Consider the following 20,983-nt stretch of genomic DNA (forward strand, 5'->3'; position numbering starts at 1 on the left):
ATAACCTGTACAAGAAAATGTTATATGCAGTCTTGAAATAGCATACATCTACAAAATTCCCCATTTCTAAAAGCTTTAAATTTCTTCAGAATTATTAGCACTAAAAAATGCAAAGCGGCCAGCGCTGTGGCGCAATAGGCTAAGCCTCTGCCTGCAGCACTGGCATCCCATACAGGCGCTGGTTCAAGTACCAGGTACTCTACTTCCAGTCCAGCTCCCTGCTAACGGCCTGGGAATGCAGCGGAAGATGGACCAAGTGCTTGGGCTCCTGCACCAGCGTGGGAGACCCGGAAGAAGCTCCTGGCTTCTGGCTTTAATTTGGCCCAGCTCTGACCATTGCAGCCATGTAGGTATTAAACTAGAGGATGGAAGATGCTTCTGTCTGTCTCTCCCTCTCTGACTGTGCCTCTCTCTGACTGTGTCTCTGCCTCTCAAACAAACAAAATCTTAAAAAAAAAAAATGCAGAAAACCATCTAAATGTCTATCAACAGATAAAATGATAAAGAAAATGTTTTGTGTATTATATACATAGATATATACACACACACACTCACATACAATGGCATATTATTCAGCATTAAAAAATGAAATTCTGGGGCTGGTATTGTGGCACAGTGGGTTAAGTTGCCGCCTGCAATGCCAGCATCCCATCTTGGAGCACTGGTTAGGGTCCCAGCTGCTCCATTTCTGAAGCAGCTCCCAACCAATGCATCTGGGAAAGCAGGGGATGACAGCCGAAGTACCAGGCTCGTGGCTTTGGCCTGGCCCAGCCCATCAATGCAGCCATTTGGGGAGTAAACCAGCAGATAGAAGATCTCTTTCTCTTTTTTGTCTCCCCCTCTGTCACTCTGCCGTTCAAATAAATAAAGGGGTTTATTTTATTTATTAATTTATTTATTTTTGACAGGCAGAGTTAGATAATGAGAGAGAGAGAGACAAAGAGAAAGGTCTTCCTTCCATTGGCTCACCCCCCAAATGGCTCCTAAAGCTGGCGCACTGCGCCGATCCGAAGCCAGGAGCCAGGTGCTTCCTCCTGGTCTCCCAGGCAGGTGCAGGGCCCAAGCACTTGGGCCATCCTCCACTGCACTCCCAGGCCACAGCAGAGAGCTGGACTGGAAGAAGAGCAACCGGGACAGAATCTGGCGCCCCGACCAGGACTAGAACCTGGTGTGCCGGCACAGCAGGTGGAGGACTAGCCAAGTGAGCCATGGAGCTGGCCTAAATAAACTTTTTAAAATGAAGTTCTGACACATGCTACAACATTACTGAATCCTGAAAAGGCAGACACAGAAAGGCAAATACAGTTTGTCTCCATATTAAGTATCTACAATAGGCAAATCCACAGAGAAACCAGAAGGCAGGTTACCAGGACCTGGGGAGTGAGAGGAAATGGGGAGTTACTATTTAATGGGTTGAGATTTTCTCTTTTGGATGAATGCCAGAATTTGCTAGGCTGCTGGGACACAAGTAGTTACTTTCACACAAAACAAAGGAATTTAATGGCCCAAGATTCTGTGTTCTGACTCTTACAGCTGCCCACTTGCCCAGGACATCCCAAGCTGATAAGAGCATACATTATAAATTTTTTTTATATAGGCACTGGTTCGAGTCCCGGCTGCTCCACTTCCAATCCAGCTCTCTGCTATGGCCTGGGAAAGCAGTAGAAGATGGCCCAAGTCCTTGGGACCCTGCATCGGCGTGGGAGACCCGGAGGAAGCTCCTGGCTCCTGGCTTCAGATCAGCCCAGCTCCACCCGTTGCGGCCAAGTGGGGAATGAATGGAGGATCTCGATCTCTCTCTCTTGATCTCTCTCTCCCTCCCTCCCTCCCTCCCTCCTTCTTTCTACTTTTGTGTAACTCTGACTTTCAAATAAATAATAGATATTTTTTAAAAAATAAAATACAATCTAAATACTTAGGGGTTGGCACTGTGGCACAGTGTTTTTAAAGCCCCAGCCTGTAGCGCCTGCAGCCCCTGCCACCTACGTGGGAGATCTAGAAGAAGCTCCTGGCTTTCGATATGCCCTGCTCTGGCTGTTGTGGCCACCTGGGGAATGAATGAGTGGATGGAAGATCTCTCTCCCTCTCCATCTGTAACTCTGCCTTTCAAATAAAATAAAATAAATATATTTTTTAAAAATTTTAAAAGGCCGGCGCTGCGGCTCACTAGGCTAATCCTCCGCCTTGCGGCGCCGGCACACCGGGTTCTAGTCCTGGTCGGGGCGCCGGATTCTGTCCCGGTTGCCCCTCTTCCAGGCCAGCTCTCTGCTGTGGCCAGGGAATGCAGTGGAGGATGGCCCAAGTCCTTGGGCCCTGCACCCCATGGGAGACCAGGGTAAGTACCTGGCTCCTGCCATCGGATCAGCGCGGTGTGCCAGCCACAGCGCGCCGGCCGCGGCAGCCATTGGAGGGTGAACCAACGGCAAAGGAAGACCTTTCTCTCTGTCTCTCTCTCACTGTCCACTCTGCCTGTCAAAAAAAAAAAAAAAAATTTAAATACTAAATAGTGGTAAATATTTATTTGCATGAATCATCAGTCTTACTATCTTTTCTTTTTTAAAGAATCATTCATTTATTTATTTGAAAGTCAGAGTTACAAAGAGAAAGGAAGAGACACAGAGAGAGATCATCTATTCACTGGTTCATTCCCCAGTCGGCCACAATGGACAGGTCTGGGCCAGGCCAAGGCCGGGAGTCAGGAGCTTCATCCAAGTCTCCTATGTGGGTACAGGGGCCCAAACACATGGGGGATCTTCCAGTGCTTTCCCATGCACATTAGCAGGGAGCTGGATCGGAAGTGGCCCAGCTGGGAATCTAACCAGCACCTATATCGAATGCCAGCATCACAGGCAGCGGCTTTACTGGCTACAGACAAAGCCAGGCACCACATCTCTACTTTTCTCAATAACTTTGACATAGGGTAAGCATCTGGCATAGCACTTAAGATGCTGGTAAGATACCGAGTTCCATATCAGAGGGCCTAGATTTGAAACCCAGTTCTGACTCAACCTTCTTGCTAATGCATATCCCGGGAGGCAATGGTAATGGTTTAAGTAATTAGGTTACTGGTGCCCACATGGGAGACCTGAACTGAGTTCCTCGTTCCAGGCTTCTGCCTCAGCCGGGACCTTTGCAGGCATTTGAGGAGTGACCAAGTAGATGGGAACTCTTTCTGTCTGTCACTCCCTGTCTCTTCGCATCTAAAATAAAGGCTTTTTAAAAAATCTTTCATACATTTAGGATACACAGACAATAGATTCTTTGACTTTTATTATTATTATTTGAAATGCAGAGAAAGGATGCACACCCCATATCAGAATGTGTGGGTTCAAGTCCTGGCTCTGTTCCCAATTGCACCTTCTTTCTTAATGCATTCCCCGGGAGGCAGCAGATGATGGCTCAAGTAGTTGGGTCCTAGTCACGCACGTAGAAGACCCAGACTGAAAACCAGGAACTTGTCTTCGCTTGCCTAGACCCAGCTATGGCAGGCATTTGGGGAGTGAACCAGTGGATGTGAGATCTCTGCTTCTCCGCCTTTCAAATAAATTAGATAAATAAAAACTATCTTAAACAATAAAACTTTTATAAAGATTTATTTATCAATTAGAAAGGCAGAGTTACAGAGGCAGAGGCAGAGAGAGAGATCTTCCATCCAGTGGTTCACTCCCTAAATGGCCACAACAGCTGGAGTAGGGCTGACCCAAAGCCAGGAGCCAGGAGCTTCTGCAGGGGCCCAAGGACTTGCACAGGCACACTGGTAAGGAGCTGGATCAGAAGTAGAGGCACAATGGCCAGTGCCGTGGCACAATAGGCTAATCCTCTGTCTGCGGTGCTGGCACCCTGGGTTCTAGTCCCGGTTGGGGTGCCGGATTCTGTCCCAGTTGCTCCTCTTCCAGTCCAGCTCTCTGCTGTGGCACGGGAGGGCAGTAGAGGATGGCCCAAGAGCTTGGGCCCCTGCACCCACATGGGAGACCAGGAGAAGCTCCTGGCTTCTGGCTTCAGATCAGCGCAGTATGCCAGTGGCCGCAGCGGCCATTGGGGGTGAACCAACGGAAAACGAAGACCTTTCTCTCTCTCTCCCTCACTGTCTAACTCTGCCTGTCAAAAAAAAAAAAAGTAGAGGCGCCAGGACTTGAACTGGCGTCCATATGGGATGTCAGCACTGCAGGTGGCGGCTTTATTCACAACGCCACAGCATCTACCCTAAAAAATAAACATTAAAAAATGACCAAATACTTGAATAAATAATTCTCAAGAAAGGAAAAATTTGGGGCCAGCACTGTGGTACAGTGGGTTAAAGTCCTGGCCTACAGTGCTGGCATCCCATATAGGCACCAGTTCAAGTCCTGACTGTTCCATTTCCAATCCAGCTCCCTGCTAATGTGCCTGGGAAAGCAGCAGAGTATGGCCCAAGTCCTTGGGCTCCTGCACCCACAGGGGAGACCCTGAAGAAGCTCCTGGCTTTAGATCAGCGCATCTCTGGCTGTTGTGCCCACTTGGGGAATGAACAAGCAGATGGAAGACCACTCTCTTTCTCTCTCTTCATCTCTACCTCTCTCTGTAACTCTTTCATATAAATAAAAATAAATCTTAAAAAAAAAAAGAAAAAGTTGACATAAGCACCTGAGAAGGTCTTCAACCTCTTTAGTTATTATAGAAATATAAATCAAAACCACAGTGAAATATCACTTCACACCTATTAAGAGAGCTGTTTAAAAATAAAGGTGGAAAATAAGTATTGGCAAGGATGTAGAGAAACTGGAACCCTCACCATTGCTGGCGGCAGAGCAGGTGTGTGGTGCAGTGCTAAGTGACTGGGACACCAGCATCTCTTATCAGGATGCCTGGTTAAAGTCCTGGTTACCCCTTCTGATTTAGCTTCATGCTAATTCTACCCAAGGAGGAAGCAGATGACAGCTCAGCGCTTGGGCCGCTGCCCCCTAGCTGGGAGACCAGGATGGATTCCTGGCTCCAGGCCTAGACTTGACTGCCGCAGCATTTGAGAAGTGAACCAGCTGATGGAAGATTTTTCTCTCCCCCGCCCTCTGTTTCTCTCTCTCTCCCTCCTCTGTGTGTGTGTGTGTGTGTCACACCAACTTTCAAAGAAATTTAAAAGTCTAAAAACAAAATTATGTTTGTTCATTCTGGTGAAGACTGCCAGTTCTCTGAGAGAAGAATCCATGCCCTACTTTTGTATTCCTCCAACACCTATCACTAGACCTGGGACATGTTAAGTCCCCATAAGCATGAGGTGCTGAAGAACAGGAAAGACGGAATGTTAATAATCAAAACCAGAAAGTGGTGGCTCTTGGATACAGGGAGGAAGACCTAATTGGAGGGGCACCTCAGCAGCAGTAGTAAAGTTTGGAGCATAACATATCAACACATCCCTTTTCCTGAAAAGCTGCAACACTAATCATTCACCCAACTACACACAACCCAATTCCTGCTGAGTATAAGGGCCTCTTCTGCTGCACAAGTGGGACTCAAGGAAGGGTGGCATGAATACGGGAGACCAAAGAGGCACACCAGCCCACCTAGCAAGCCACGTCACCTCATGACAGATTGACAGTAAGATGGTTCTCGTGTTCAAAACCAGTGTCGACTGTTAATGGGTGGGGAGAAGGGACTGGCGCATGGCATAATGGGTTAAGCCTCTGCCTGCAGTACAGGCATCCCATTTGGGCTCCAGTTCAATCTAGTTCCCAGCTAATACAGCTGGGAAGCAGTGGAAGATGGCCCAAGCACCTGGGCCCCTGCACCACATGATGCCCAGGGGCAGCTCTGGTTTCAGCCTGGTCCGCTGCAGCCATTTGGAGAATGAACCAGCAGATAGAAGACCTCTCTCCATCTCCCTCCCTTCCTCTCCCTTTCTGTAACTATGCCCTTCAAATATATAAAATAAATCTTTAAAAAAAAAAAAAGAAGAAGAAGAATATTAAAGGGGCTGGTGTCTGGCATAGCAGTTAGGATACCGACATCCAAAGTAAGAGTGTCTGCTTTGAGTTCTGGCTCCTCCACTTCTGATCCAGCTTCCTGCTAATGTGCACCTGGAAGGCAGTAGGTGGTGGCTCAAGGACTTTAGTCCTTGCCACCCATGCGTGAGATGAAGACTAAGTTCCAGGTCCCCAGCTACTGCAGGTGTTTGAGGAGTGAACCAGTAGATGGAAGATCTCTCTCTTTTTTATGCCTTTCAAATGGAATGAAAGTAAACCTAAAAAAAAAAAAAAAAAAAAAAAAAAATACTGGGGCTGGTGCTGTGGTAGGTAAAGCCGCCTAAAGCACCGGCATCCCATACAGGCACTGGTTCCAAGTCCCTGTCACTCCACTTCCAATCCAGCTCTCGGCTACGGCCTGGGAAAGCAGTGGAAGATGGCCCAAGTGCTTGGGCCCCTGCACCCACATGGGAGACCTGGAAGAAGCTCCTGGCTCCTGACTTCAGACTGGCGCAGTTCTGGCCACTGAGGCCATTTGGGGAGCAAACCAGAAGATGGAAGGTATCTCTGTCTAATTCTGCCTTTAAAATAAATAAACAAATCTTTTTTAAAAAGTCTATCCTTCAGCAATTAAGAAAAAACCACTGGGGCCAGCGTTGTGAAGCAGCAGGTTAACACCCTGGCCTGAAGCGCCAGCATCTCATATGAGTGCCGGTTCAAGATCTGGCCACTCCACTTCCGATTCAGCTCTCTGCTATGGCCTGGGAAAACAGTAGAAGATGGCCCAAGTGTTTGGGGCCCTGCGCCCACATGGGAGACCTGGAAGAAGCTCCTGGCTCCTGGCTTCGGATCGGCACAGCTCCAGCCGTTGCGGCCAACTGGGGAGTGAACCAGCGGATGGAAGACCTCTCTATCTCTGCCTCTCCTCTCTCTGTAACTCTTTCAAATAAATAGGTAAATCTTTAAAAACAATACCAATTATATTAGGTAATGAAAACATTATGCCTGATTTTCACAAATAATCTTATAGATGTACAGCTTTTTCCCTAAAAATTATTCCTGAAAACCTTTTATTAAATAAATTACTGGGGGCTAGGGTCTTGGCGTACTGGGTTAATCCTCCGCCTGTGGCGCCGGCTTCCCATATGGGCACCAGGTTCTAGTCCCAGTTGCTCTTCTTCCAGTCCAGCTCTCTGCTGTGGCCTGAGAAGGCAGTGGAAGATGGTCCAAGTCCTTGGGCCCCTGCACTCACATGGAAGACCAGGAAGGAGCACCTGGCTCCTGGCTTCGGATGAGCGCAGCTCCAGTCATTGCAGCCATTTGGGGAGTGAACCAATGGAAAAAGGAAGACCTTTCTGTCTCTCTCACTGTCTGTAACGCTACCTGTCAAATAAATAAATAAAATCTTTTAAGAATAAATAAAGATTTCTGAACGGCAATCATACCTCCCAACAACTTGATTTTAATTTCAAATAGTGACAGAAATGTCCAATATAGGGGATGGTGCTGTGGAACAGCATGCTAAAGCCCCAGCCTGCAAGGCCTGCATCCCATATGAGCGCCAGTTCGAGTCCCAGCTATTCCACTTCCAATCCAGCTCCCTGCTGATGCGCCTGGGAAAGCAGCAGAAGATGGCCCAAGTCCTTGAGCCCCTGCACTTGCATGGGAGACCCAGAAGAAGCTCCTGGCTTCAAATTCGCCCAGCTCTGGCTGTTGCAGCCATTTGGAGAGTGAACCAGCAGATGGAAGATCTCTCTCTCTTTCTCTTTCAAATAAATAAATCTTAAAAAAAAAAAGCAAAGTCCAAAATCAACTAATAAACTGAAACGGTACTGACAACATCATCTGTGAGGACTCTGAGCAGGGAACAACTGAGGAAGGACAGCCTGCCAACTGTAACCCACGTATGCAGATGACAGATGAGCACCACATACCTGAGCCTGGCAAGCCACGCCCCTTCCACTCGGGCTTCATTTCCTCACCTAAAAATGACTAACTTACAATAAACACCAGGGTCACGAATCAATGTCTCTTCTGGTAGACACAGCTCAGGTCTTGTCTAACGGCTGACAAGGAGCAGGGACGTGGAGTCCACCAGAGACAGGAGAACATGCAAGCAGTCACCTGCACAACCTATACACGTCTTCCCACGTCACAGGTTAACACAGAAGGAATCTGATGCTCTAAGTGGGTGCCACACCTCCATCAGACCACAGAACGCACGTCCTTACTGCATCGGTGAGCGTCCCAGACGCCATATGAACGAACTGCGCACCTACTCAACATCCACATGAGACTATGCAGGGCCTGATGCGTGCAGCAGGATCTTCAGAGGGCTTTTCCCCACAACCGCAAATCTGCAAGCTCATGTGGTAATCAAGCTCCATTTAATACATTTACAGTTCAAACCAACAGCCCACTATCTAAATACCCCATAAAACAAAAGCTAGATGTGGTAGAACATTTAAACACTATTCCCTTTCCCAACACTCACAATTTTAAAAAGTTCTAATGCATTAAAAACAGAGAATCAATGAGAAAAACAAACTGTGGAAACACACATTTGAGGAAATCCCATACAGACCTTTTTTCTGTCGAGGTTTCTGAGATTCAGCAGATGCAGGCAACTGGGCTCTCTGCAATGAGAAACGCCGGCTGCATTAAAGCATCACCAACATACTGCGCCAACTTAGAAAAGCACTCAAAAACAATCAGCTGCTCACCCATCATGAAATCAACCCACTGGGTACAAACAGGTACAAGGCATCATGTCGAATGATTTTAAAACAAACATGTTGGGGGCCAGCACTGTGGAGCACTGGGTTAACGCCCTGGCCTGAAGCACCAGCATCCCATATGGGTGCCGGTTCTAGTCTCGGCTGCTCCACTTCCAATCCAGCTCTCTGCTACGGCCTGGGAAAGCAGTAGAAGATGGCCCAAGTCGTCAGGCCGTTGCACCCAGTGGGAACACCCGGAGAAGGCTCCTGGCTCCTGGCTTCAAATCAGCACAGCTCCAGCTGTTGTGGCCAATTGGGGAGTGAACCATCAGATGGAAGACCTCTTTCTCTCTGCCTCTCCTCTCCCTGTGTAACTCTTTCAAATAAATAATTTTTTTTTTTTTGACAGGCAGAGTGGACAGTGAGAGAGACAGACAGAGAGAAAGGTCTTCCTTTGCCGTTGGTTCACCCTCCAATGGCTGTCATGGCTGGCACGCTGCGGCCGGCGCACCACGCTGATCCGATGGCAGGAGCCAGGTACTTCTCCTGGTCTCCCATGGGGTGCAGGGCCCAAGTACTTGGGCCATCCTCCACTGCCCTCCCTGGCCACAGCAGAGAGCTGGCCTGGAAGAGGGGCAACCAGGACAGAATCCGGTGCCCCAACCGGGACTAGAACCTGGTGTGCCGGCGCCGCTAGGTGGAGGATTAGCCTATTGAGCCGCAGCGCCGGCCCTCAAATAAATATTTTTTAAAATATGTTGATCCAAACTATTAATAATGTATAATATATATAATGTACAAATAATTACAGTATATAATAAAATACATTCAAAAATGTACTGAGATCATAGATAATTCATATTAGTATTATATTTAAGGCTGTACTTTCCAGCAGCCAACCCAAAAAGTAATCATTCTTTGATAAAAAAGATAGCTTATAGGGGCCAGGGCTGTTGCCCGGTGGTTTAAGGCCCCCGCCTGCAGCACTGGCACCCCATATGGGCACCAGTTCGAGTCCCAGCTGCTCCACTTCCCATCCAGTTCTCTGCAATGACCTGAGAAAGCACTAGAAGATGACCCAAGTGCTTGGGCTCCTAACCCATGAGGAAGACCCGGAAGAAGCTTCTGGCTCCTGGCTTTGAACTGGCTCAGCCCCAGGAATTGCGGCCATTTGGGGAGTGAAACAGTGAATGAAAGAAAGAGTTCTCCCTCTCTCTAGCTTTTTTTTTTTTTTTTTTTTTTTTTAACAGGCAGAGTTAGACAGGGAGAGAGACAGAGAGAAAGGTCTTCTTTCCGTTGGTTCATCCCCAAAAGGCCGCCAAGGCCAGCGCTGCGCTGATCCAAAGCCAGGAGCCAGGTACTTCTTCCTGGTCTCCCCATGGGGTGCAGGGGCCCAGCACTTGGGCCATCCTCCACTGCATTCCCGGGCCACAGCAGAGAGCTGGACTGGAAGAGGAGCAACCGGGACAGAATCCAGCGCCCCAACTGGGACTGGAGCCTGGGGTGCCAGCACCGCAGGTGGAGGATTAGCCTAGTGAGCCGCAGTGCCAGCCTGTCTCTAGCTCTTTCAAATAAATAAAATAAATATTTTTAAAAAATAGCTTTTAAGATTATCTACACATAAGTTGTCTAATATTCAATTCTAAAGGAGAAAATGTACTATATTACACCATTACTTTGTAGACAATCTTCAAGTGCATTTTCTTTGTACATACCTTCTTTTTGTATAAGACACATGAAAAAATAATGGCTGAAAATATTCTGAAAGTAATGACACACTAATCCTTAGATTCTGAATATGCTACAAATCCTGACAGGACCAAAAGAAAATAAATCCAGAGTTATGTACCACAGGGACTTGAATGAGAGACAGTGAATTTCTTTTTTTTTTTTTTTTTTTAAAGATTTATCTATTTAGGGCTGGCACTGTGGCACAACAGGTAAAGCTGCTGCTTGTAGTACCGGCATCCCAAACAGGCACCGGTTCGACTCTGGGCTGCTCACTTCCGATCCAGCTCCCTGATACTATGCCTGGGAAAGCAGAAGATGGCCCCATCCTTGGGCCCCTGCACCAGTGTGGGAGAACCAGAAGAAGCTCCTGGCTCCTGATCAGCTCAGCTCTGGCCCTCGCAGCCATTTGGGGAGTGAACCAGAGATGGAAGACCTCTTTCCCTCTCCCTCTCCCTCTCCCTCCCAGCTTCATCCTGGCCCAGCCTGGGCTGTTGTGGCGGCCATTTGGGAAGTGAGCCAGTAGATAAAGATCTCTTTCTCTGTTTGTCTCTCCTAAGTCTGCCTTTCAAATAAATAAATAAATATTTTATTAATGTATTTTAAACTTTAACTGGTAATAACTTAAGGAAGACAAAATACTTAACTTCCAAGAAATAAGAGAAAAAGAAAGGGAGGAGAAAAATAAGATTCTCCAGTTAAAACTAATGGTGAGAATAGACTTTTAAAAAATTTCTAGGGGCCAGCGCTGTGATACAGAGGGTAAAGCTGCCGCCTGCAGTGGCGGCATCCCTCATGATCGCTGGTTCGCGACCCAGCTGTTCCACTTCCAATCCAGCTCTCTGCTATGGCCTGGGAAAGCAATAGAAGATGGCCCAAGTCCTTGGGTCCCTAGACCCGTGTGGGAGACGTGGAGGAAGCTCTTGGATCCTGGCTTTGGATAGGGGCAGCACCAGCTGTTGCAGTCATCTGGGGACTGAACCAGCAGATGGAAGACCTCTCCTCTGCCTCTCTTTCTGTGTAACTCTGACTTTGAAATAAATAAATCTTCAAAAAATAATAAATAAATAAAAGACATGTAGATCAGGGCTGGTGCTGTGGTGTAGCAGGCTAAAGCTCTGCTGGCAGCACCAGCATCCCATATGGGTGCCGGTTCATGTCCCAGCTGCTCCTGTTTTGATCCAGCTCCCTTCTTAAGGCCTGGGAAATCAGCAGAAGATGGCCCAGGAAAGCAAAAAGAAAGGGGGGGGGGTGCCCTGTAGCACAGCGGGTTCATGCCCTGGCCTGAAGCGCTGGTATCCCATATGGGCGCTGGTTCGAGAGCTGGCTGCTCTACTTCCAATCCAGCTCTCTGCTGTGGCCTAGGAAAGCAGTACAAGATGGCCCAAATGCTTGGGCCCCTGCACCCACATGGGAGACCCAGAAGCTGCTGGCTCCTGGCTTCGGATCAGCACAGCTCCGTCCATTGTGGCCAATAAGGGAGTATCCATCCAACCAGCGGATGGAAGACCTCTCTCTCTCTCTGTCTCTCCTCTGTGTGACTCTGCCTTTCAAATAAATAAATAAATCTTAAAAAAAAAAAATCTAAAACAGGGAGCCTGCACTATGGTGTAGTGGGTAAAGCAGCTGCCTGCAGTGCCAGCATCCCATATGGGCGCCGGTTGAAGACCTAGCTGCTCCACTTCCAATCCAGCTCTCAGCTATGGCCTGGGAAAGCAGCAGCAGATGGCCTAAGTCCTTGGGCCCCAGCATTTGCATGGGAGACCCAGAAGAAGCTCCTGGCTTCCGATTGGCACAGTTCCGGCCACTGCAGCCAACTGGGGCGTGAACCAGCAGATGGAAGACCTCTCTCTCTGTTTCAAATAAATAAATAAATCTTTAAGAAAAAAAAAAGACTAAAACAGAAGATTAAGTTTTTGCCTTTTTTTTTTTTTTTTTTGACAGGCAGAGTGGACAGTGAGAGAGAGAGAGAGACAGAGAGAAAGGTCTTCTTTGCTGTTGGTTCACCCTTCAATGGTGGCTGCGGCGGGCGCACCGCACTGATCCGATGGCAGGAGCCAGGTGCTTCTCCTGGTCTCCCATGGGGTGCAGGGCCCAAGCACCTGGGCCATCCTCCACTGCACTCCCTGGCCACAGCAGAGAGCTGGCCTGGAAGAGGGGCAACCGGGACAGAATCCAGTGCCCCGACCGGGACTAGAACCTGGTAGAACCTGGTGTGCCGGCGCCGCAAGGCGGAGGATTAGCCTAGTGAGCCGTGGCGCCGGCCTCATTTTACGATTTTAACAAATACACAAAACTTAATAAGAAAACAAACATCTCATTTAAAAGCGAGCAAAGTATTTATAGACCCTTCATCAAAAATGAATGGAATATAAGCACATGAAATGATTCTCAATGTCATTATTCAGTAAAGAAATACAAATTTATAGAACACCAGATATGTACCAGGTATTATCTATGAGCCAGATCTACTAGTACAACAGTAACTTTGGGGTTTTTTTTTATTTTTTTGACAGACAGAGTGGACAGTGAGAGAGACAGACAGAGAGAAAGGTCTTCCTTTGCCGTTGGTTCACCCTCCAATGGCCGCTGCGGCCGGCGCACCGCGCTGATCCAATGGCAGGAGCCAGGAGCCAGGTGCTTTTCCTGGTCTCCCATGGGGTGCAGGGCCCAAGCGCCTGGGCCATCCTCCACTGCACTCCCTGGCCACAGCAGAGAGCTGGCCTGGAAGAGGGGCAACCGGGACAGAATCCGGCGCCCCGACCGGGACTAGAACCTGGTGTGCCGGCGCCGCTAGGCGGAGGATTAGCCTAGTGAGCCGCGGCGCCGGCCTAGTAACTTTGGTTTTCTGTTCTCAAAGATTTAACTCTTTAATTTACAAGATGGGTATTTATTAAACAATAAGAATCAAACTATTTTAACATTTATTTATTTGAAAGGCAGAAATAGAGGGAGAAAGAGAGAGAGAGAGGTGTCTTCCATCTGCTGGTTCACTCCCCAAATGGTCACAACAGCCAGGGCGGAGCCAGCCCAAAGCCAGGAGCTTCCTCCCGCTCTCCCGCGTGGGTGCAGGGGCCCAGTCACTAGGGCCGTCTGCAGCTTTCCCAGGCACACTAGCAGGGAGCTTGTCGCAAGTGGAGCAGCCAGGACTAGAACAGGCGCTCTCATGGGAGGCCTGCGTTGCAGTTACCGGCTGTGCCCCAGCGCCGGCCCCTCCAGGGTGTCTTCGACCAATTCCCAAAAAGTCACAATCACTCCAGCAACAGTGCCGGACCTGTTTGTTTGGTTTGTTTGACAGGCAGAGTGGACAGTGAGAGAGAGAGACAGAGAGAAAGGTCTTCCTTTGCCGTTGGTTCACCCTCCAATGGCTGCCGCGGCTGGCGCACCGCGCTGATCCGAAGGCAGGAGCCAGGAGCCAGGTGCTTCTCCTGGTCTCCCATGGGGTGCAGGGCCCAAGCACCTGGGCCATCCTCCACTGCACTCCCTGGCCACAGCAGAGAGCTGGCCTGGAAGAGGGGCAACCGGGACAGAATCCGGCGCCCCGACCAGGACTAGAACCCGGTGTGCCAGCGCCACAAGGCGGAGGATTAGCCTAGTGAGCCGCGGCGCCGGCTCGAACCTGTTTTGAATAGCGGCACTGAAGCAAGGTAGACAAGATTTTGCGGTTGAGACTTCGGTAAACACTGTCGATGTGCACCTGAAAACACAGCTATGTAACAGAACGACGGGGTGACCCGGCTACCCCACTCGGGGACACATCCGGGGAGAGGGGCCCAAGCGCACTCCCACGAAGGCCCCCACGGCGCACGCTGACCAGGAACTGGAGCACAGGAGGCCGCAGGTTCCCAGACGGGCAGAAACGCGGCGGACTGTTAAGCTAACGCCGGCCACACGCCGAAGTCGGATTAGCGCGCTCCGCACCTGACGCGCAGAGCGCGGCGCCCTCACCGCGTCCCCCCGCGCCCGCGCGCGCTCCGCGGGGCTCGCTCCAGCCCTCCGTCGGCTTCACCGCAGCCCCCGCGCCCGCAGACCCCGACCCGACACCACGAAGCGCCGGCCTAGCGCAGCGGCCCCCTCGGCCACCGCCTGCCCCTCCCGCCCACCGCACCCCCAGAGCCGCCAGGGCCCCCCAGCCCGACCCTGCGCTGCAACAGCTCGGGCTGACCACGCGCGGCCAGCGCCGCGGGAGCAGGCGCCGGGCCCCCGGCACCACGGAGGACCCGGTCGCTCACCGGCGCGAGCTTCTCCTCAGCCATGTTGGCTCCGCCCACCGCGGCCGCGGCCGGAAGTCGGCGGTTTCCGGAGCGACGCGGCCCGGAAGTCGCGGTCGGGGGCGGGCCCTGCGGGCCGGAAGCGTCAGTGGCCCGGGCGTCTCCCGGCCTCCGCGGTTCTCCGGGGCTGTGGAGCTGCCGCCGGCCGGGAGCGCGGTGCCCTCCCCGGGCTGCGGGCGGCGTGGCCGGGGCGGGGGTCTCATCCCACCCTCTCGTTTGATGACTGATGGGCGGGAGAAGCCGGCTGCGCGCTGGGCGGCGGCGTCTGTGCAGCCTGGGCCTTCTGCACCTGCTCCCCGGCGCCCACCGCGGCTGGGGCCTCGCTCGGTGGGCGCGACGCGCAGGACCCCTCCCTGCTCCCCGAGCCAGAATGAGAAATGCGCTGACTGCTCAACTTCAGAAACGGCGACGGCCAGGAAGAAAAAGACAGCCAGACTCCGTCCAGGTCTCCCATGTGCACGGCAAGGACCCACCTGCTCCTGCCAGGGTGCACGCTGGTAGGAAGCGGGCGGCGGAGATGGAGCTGAGGCTTGAAGCAGCCGTTGCAGTATGGGATGCAGGGTCCCAAAGGGCAAAAAACCACCCCCGGCAGCCTTTCTTCTGTAGATAGAAACCATTATTCTGTGTAAAGATCTCTCCTTTTTTTTTTTTCCAAATTTATGTATTTATTTGAAAGGCTGAGTTAGAGAGAGAGAGAGGTCTTCCATCCGCTGGTTCACTCCCCAAATGGCTGCAATGGTTGGGTCTGGACAAAGCCAGGAACCAGGAACTCCACCCAGATCTCTCACGTGGGTGGCGGGACCCAGGCACTTGGGCCACCTTCCGTTGCCTTCCCCGGTACGTTAGTAGGGAGCTTGACGGGAAGCTGGAGCTCTGATGTTTGCTGGCACTGCACGCGGGGGCTTGACCTGCTGCACCACATGCTGGCCTACAGAGACATTTTCATAGGAAAATCCTCGGACGTGTGTAGAGCACACTTCTTGGGTCACAGGTCTTCATTTCCCTTAGAAACCTGTGAGTGTGGCCTGTCATTCAGGTCAGGCCCTCCCAACAGGGCTCACTCAGCTGTAGTACCAGTGGGTGCTAAGCGCTGGAAGAAGGAGCAGGCACCAGGAGCAGTTCAGTGCCTCCAGTACACGTTTAAAGAAGCAGCTGCACCATATTTGTAATACTTTAATGCAATATTCCCACCTGATGGGGTCGTTAGCAACCTGTTAGTGTTGCCACCTGCAGGGCAATTCCACCGCACCCTGTGCTGTTTTTTTTTTTTTTCTTTTTCTTTTTTTTCTTTCTTTTTTTTTTTTTTTTTTACCAGGCAGAGTGGACAGTGAGAGAGACAGAGAGAAAGGTCTTCCTTTGCCGTTGGTTCACCCTCCAATGGCCGCCACGGCTGGCGCGCTGAGGCCGGCGCACCACGCTGATCCGAAGCCAGGAGCCAGGTGCTTCCTCCTGGTCTCCCATGGGGTGCAGGGCCCAAGCACTTGAGCCATCCTCCACTGCACTCCCTGGCCACAGCAGAGAGCTGGCCTGGAAGAGGGGCAACCGGGACAGAATCCGGCACCCCGACCAGGACTAGAACCTGGTGTGCCGGCACCACTAGGCGGAGGATTAGCCTATTGAGCCGCGGCGCCGGCCACCTTGTGCTGTTTTTTGAAGTATTCAGTTCTCCCCAAACCCGTACCACAAACTCCTAAGTACCCAGCCAACACCCTGGGAAACACCACTCTAAAGTAATATGAAGGATTCAAGTTATTCATAGGCTTTCATGAAGTTTCATTCTGTTTTTCATTTTATTTGAAAGGCAAAGAGACAGAAAGGGATCTTCCATATGCTGGGTCACTCCCAGGATAACTGCAGCAGCCAGGGCTAGGCAGGCTGAGGCCAGGAGGCGGAAAGCACTGCACCAAACACCTGCCCCCTGAAATGCCTTTTTTTTTTTTTTTAAAGATTTATTTATTTGAAAGGCATAGTTACAGAGAGAGAGAGTGAGAGACAGAAAAGCTCTTCCATCCGCTGTTCACTCCCCAAATGGCTCCAACAGCTGGAGCTGGGCTAATCTGAAGCCAGGAGCCAGGAGCTACTTCCAGGTCTTCCAAGTGGGTGCAGGGGCCCAAGCACTTGGGCCATCTTCCACTGCTTTCCCAGGCACATTAGCACAGAGCTGGATCAGAAGTGGAGCAGCCAGGACTCAACAGGTGCCCATGAAGCATTTTAAAGGGGTCTGTGTGTGATACTGCAAGTATTTTTTTAAACATTCATTTATTTATTTGAAAATCAGAGTTACATAGAAGAGAGGAAGAAAGAGAGAGAGAGAGGTCTTCCATCCGGTGGCTCACTCCCCAGATGGCCACAACAGCCAGAGCTGCACCAATCCAAAGCCAGGAGCCTCCTCCTCCGGGTCTCCCAAGCGGGTGCAGGGGCCCAAGGACTTGCGCCATCTTCTACTGCTTTCCCAGGCCATAGCAGAGAGCTGGATTGGAAGTGGAGCAGCTGGGACTCGAACCGGCGCCCATATGGGTTGCTGGCGCTTCAGGCCAGGGCGTTAACCTGCTGTGCCACAGCGCCGGCTCCGCAAGTATTTTCAATAGAAGCCAACAGTGAAAGTGGGGTTCCATGTTGTGGCACAGCAAATTAAGCCACTGCCTATGACGCCGGCATCCCGTATGAGCACCAGTTCAAGTCCCAGTGCTTCACCTGTGACTCAGTTTCCTGCTAATCCGCAGCCGAAGTTAGCTTGCATGCCTGGGCCCCTGGCACCCACATGGGAGACCATGACGGAGCCTGCTTTGGCCTCATCCAGCCCCAGCTGTTGCAGCCATTTGGGGAGTGATTCAACAGATTGAAAGTCTCTCTCTCTGTAAACCTGCCTTTCAAATAGATCAATAAATATTCTTTTTTAAAAAAGTGATGGGGGAAGGGACCACCGTCTGTAGCACTGGCATCCCTGTGGGCGCAGTTCAAGTCCTGGCTGCTCCTTTTCCAATCCAGCTCTCTGCTATGGCCTGGGAAAGCAGTAGAAGATGGCCCAAGTCCTTGGGCCCCTGCACCCACGTGGGAGACCTGGAAGAAGCTCCTGGCTCCTGGCTCCTGGCTTCGGATCGGCACAGCTTCAGCTATTGTGGTCAATTGGGGAGTGAACCAGCGGATGGAAGACCCCTCTCTCTGCCTCTGCCTCTGCCTCTCTGTAATTCTACCTTTCAAGTAAAATAAATCTTAAAAAAAGCGATGAGGGGCTGGCGCTGTGGTGTAGTGGGTAAAGCCACCTCTTGCAGTGCCAGCATCCCATATGGGTGCTGGTTAGAGGCCCAGCTGCTCCACTTCTGATCCAGCTCCCTGTTAATGCACCTGGGAAAGCAGTAGAAGATGACCCAAGTCCTTGGGCCCCTTCACCCATGTGGGAGGCCCAGAGGAAACTCCTGGCTCCTGGCTTCCAATAGGCCCAGCTCCAGCTGTTGCAGCCATTTGAGGAGCGAACTGGTCGATGGAAGACCTCCCTCTCCCTCTCTCTCTGACTCTAACTCTGCCTTTCAAGTAAATAATTTTTTAAAAAGATTTTATTATTTATTTATTTGAGAGTAGAGCTACAGTGAGAGGGAGAGACAAAGGTCTTCCTTCCATTGGTTCACTCCCCAAATGGCTGCAACAGCCAGAGCTACGCCGATCCGAAGCCAGGAGCCAGGAGCTTCTTCCTGGTCTCCCATGCGGATGCAGGGGCCCAAGGACTTGGGCCATCTTCTGCTTTCCCAGGCCACAGCAGAGAGCTGGATTGGAACAGCCGGGACTAGAACCAGTGCCCATATGGGATGCCAGTGCCGCAGGCGGAGAATTAGCCTCCTGCACCACGGCACCAGCCATAAATAAATCTTTTAATTAAAAAAAAAAAAAGTGAATGTGGGCAAAGGCATACATGCACATACACAGTTTGTCAGAATACTGGAAACTTCTAGGTGCCCATCACCAGGGACTGTTCAAAGCAGGGACGGGGAACGTCCAGCCCACAGGCCAGACAGAGCCATGACATCACCTGGTTCAGCCCTGCCAAGGCAACCACAGGCAGGACTCAAAATTCAATACATCCACAGCAGGCTGATTTTTAAGTTGATAATTGTGTATGGCCCATGAATGATGTTATGAATATCCAGATGGCCCTTGGCAGGAGAAAGGTTGGCCACCCCTGGAAGGTATATTCTGCAGTTTGTAAAAGACATCATGATAAAGCAGAGTTGGACATTTGGTGCAGCACTTAGATGCTGCCGGGACACTGGCTTCACAGATCAGAGAGCCTGGTTTGAGTGCCAATTCTCCTGCTTCCAGCCCCGCTTCCTGCTAATATGCACCCTGGGAGGTGATGACTCAAATAGTTGGCTCCCAGCCATCCACCTGGGAGACCTGGAGTTAGTTTTGGGTTCCTGGCTTCAGACTGAGTTTTTAAAATTTGGGACCGGCATTGTGGCACACCAGGTAAACCGCCACCTGCAATGCCAGCATCCCACGTGGGCACCAGTTTCAGTCCCAGCTGCTCCACTTCTAATCCAGCTCTTGGCTCTGAGGAAACAGATGGCCCAAGTGCTTGGATCCCTGCCCCCTACATGGGAGACACAGATGAAACTCCTGGATTCGGCCTGGCCCACTCAGGGTGTTGCAGTCATTCGGGGGGTGAACCAATGGATGGATGTTACCTCTATCTCTCCTTCTATCTCTGTAACTCTGCTTTTCAAATAAATGTTTAAAATTTTTTAAGACAGTAAAATAGTTACATGAGAAAAAATTTAGTATGCTTCCATTTGCATTAAAAAATATGGGGGAGAGATATTTACATGCTTTATAAATACAATCTTTAAAAAAGATTTATTTGAAAGGCAGAGTTACAGAGAGGGGAAAGAGAGAGAAGAAAGAGAGAGAGAGAGAGAGAGATCCATCTTCCATCTGCTGGTTCATTCCCTAAATGGCTGTAACAGTGGGGCTGGGCCAGGATGAAGCTGGGAGCCTGGTCTCCCATGTATGTGACAGGGGCCTGAGCACTTGAGCCGTCTTCTGCTGCTTCCCAGGTGCACTGGCAGGGAGCAGGATTGGAAGTGGAGCAGCCGGGATATGCACTGGTACCCATTTGGACGCAGACATCGCAAGCAGCATCCCAACACACTATGCCAGAACGTTGGCCTCATAAATAAAATTTTGAGAAAAGCACCACAAGAAATGGGTAAGATGTTTGTCTTTGGAGTAAGCGGAACTAGGGGATGTAGAATAAGAAGTGTGGCTTCTTGTTATTTGTGATTACATAAAATGAAACTTATTATCCATGACTGTTAATTGAAGAAACTAATGAAATGTAAATAAAGTTTAACTGTAATGTCTAGAATTCACTACTGACTTGTATATAGTCACATGAGAACATAGCTCTCACCATACCAAACAACCAAAGAAAGGCCACATTAGCTAGAAAATTAAATTTTAAAGTCTTATTTATTTGAGAGGAAGAGATGGAGAGATCTTCCATCGGCTAGTTCACTCTCCAAATGGCTGCAAAGGCTAGGACTGGGCCAAGCTGAAGCCAGAAGCTTCTTTTGGCTCTTCATGTGGGTTCAGGGGGCCCAAGGACTTGGGCCGTCCTCTGCCGCCTTCCCAGGCACATTGGCAGGGAGCTGGGTCGGAGGCAGAGCAGCCAGGGATCAAACTGGTGCCCACATAGAATGCGGGCACTGTTGGCAATGACTTAAGCAGTCACACCACAATGCCAGTCCCCCATAATATTTTTAACATGAGAAAGCTGGGAAGACAAACCTAAGAACCAAGCCAGGAAATGTCCACTCCTTCACAGGACCCAGAAGACCCCAGGCCAGGAAGAGGAGGCTACTGCTGGGGTAGCTAAGAGAAGCTGCTGGAATCTGGCAAAATCGGGACAGCCCCCAGAGGCTGGGATGGCTGCAGACCTGGGGAGCTCAAAGCCACACAGGGGACCTGCACCTGCTTCCCATCTGTCCATCTGGGATTTGAAAAATGTACAGGGAGGACTGTAGGGGACCCCCGGGTGCAGCAGGAGGCCAGTAACGCCAGGGAAGCCGCGGGAGTGGCCCGGCTCCGACGGAAATGAGGGTGAGGCAGGAGAGAAACTCACAAGAGGCTGGCACAGCCAGGGCGGGTGCAGGGCTGCTAAGGGCAGCACACACAGGTAGGGGCTGAGAACCCTCCTCCTGCTCCCCCTGTGCCATGGACCAGAGACCGCAGCCAGGCTCCAGATGTGGAGAGACCCCCACATCTCCACAAGCTGCTGGCTTGGCTGTGAAGCAGAGGATCTCGGAAACGTGTGAATGCCCAAGTCGCAGTCTCTGCT

At 50.7% G+C, this 20,983-nt stretch overlaps 1 protein-coding gene and 1 long non-coding RNA gene across 11 annotated transcripts in view; one reads left to right on the forward strand and one right to left on the reverse strand.

Annotated features, from left to right (window-relative positions):
- BBS4 (Bardet-Biedl syndrome 4) overlaps positions 1–14,766 on the reverse strand; it is a 57,262-nt gene extending 42,496 nt beyond the window's left edge. For 2 of the 10 annotated variants that reach the window (XM_070054707.1, XM_051822314.2), the window contains exons 1-2: positions 14,614–14,766; positions 8,521–8,572 (exon numbers count right to left, since the gene is read on the reverse strand). In XM_070054707.1, coding sequence (XP_069910808.1) covers positions 8,521–8,572; positions 14,614–14,637 — 76 coding nt within the window. In that variant the 5' untranslated portion in view covers positions 14,638–14,766. Of the gene's footprint in view, positions 1–7,188; positions 7,320–8,520; positions 8,573–14,195; positions 14,284–14,520 lie in introns of those variants that run through there. The other 8 variants (XM_070054704.1, XM_051822312.2, XM_070054709.1 and 5 more) reach the window with 7 other exon arrangements.
- On the forward strand, positions 14,726–19,849 carry LOC138844765 (uncharacterized). The gene is made up of 2 exons (XR_011381109.1): positions 14,726–15,149; positions 19,701–19,849. It is a non-coding gene; the product is annotated as an uncharacterized lncRNA (long non-coding RNA).
- Positions 19,850–20,983: the final 1,134 nt, after the last annotated feature.

Source organism: Oryctolagus cuniculus, chromosome 12 (assembly GCF_964237555.1).
Source record: "Oryctolagus cuniculus chromosome 12, mOryCun1.1, whole genome shotgun sequence".
NCBI lineage: Eukaryota > Metazoa > Chordata > Mammalia > Lagomorpha > Leporidae > Oryctolagus > Oryctolagus cuniculus.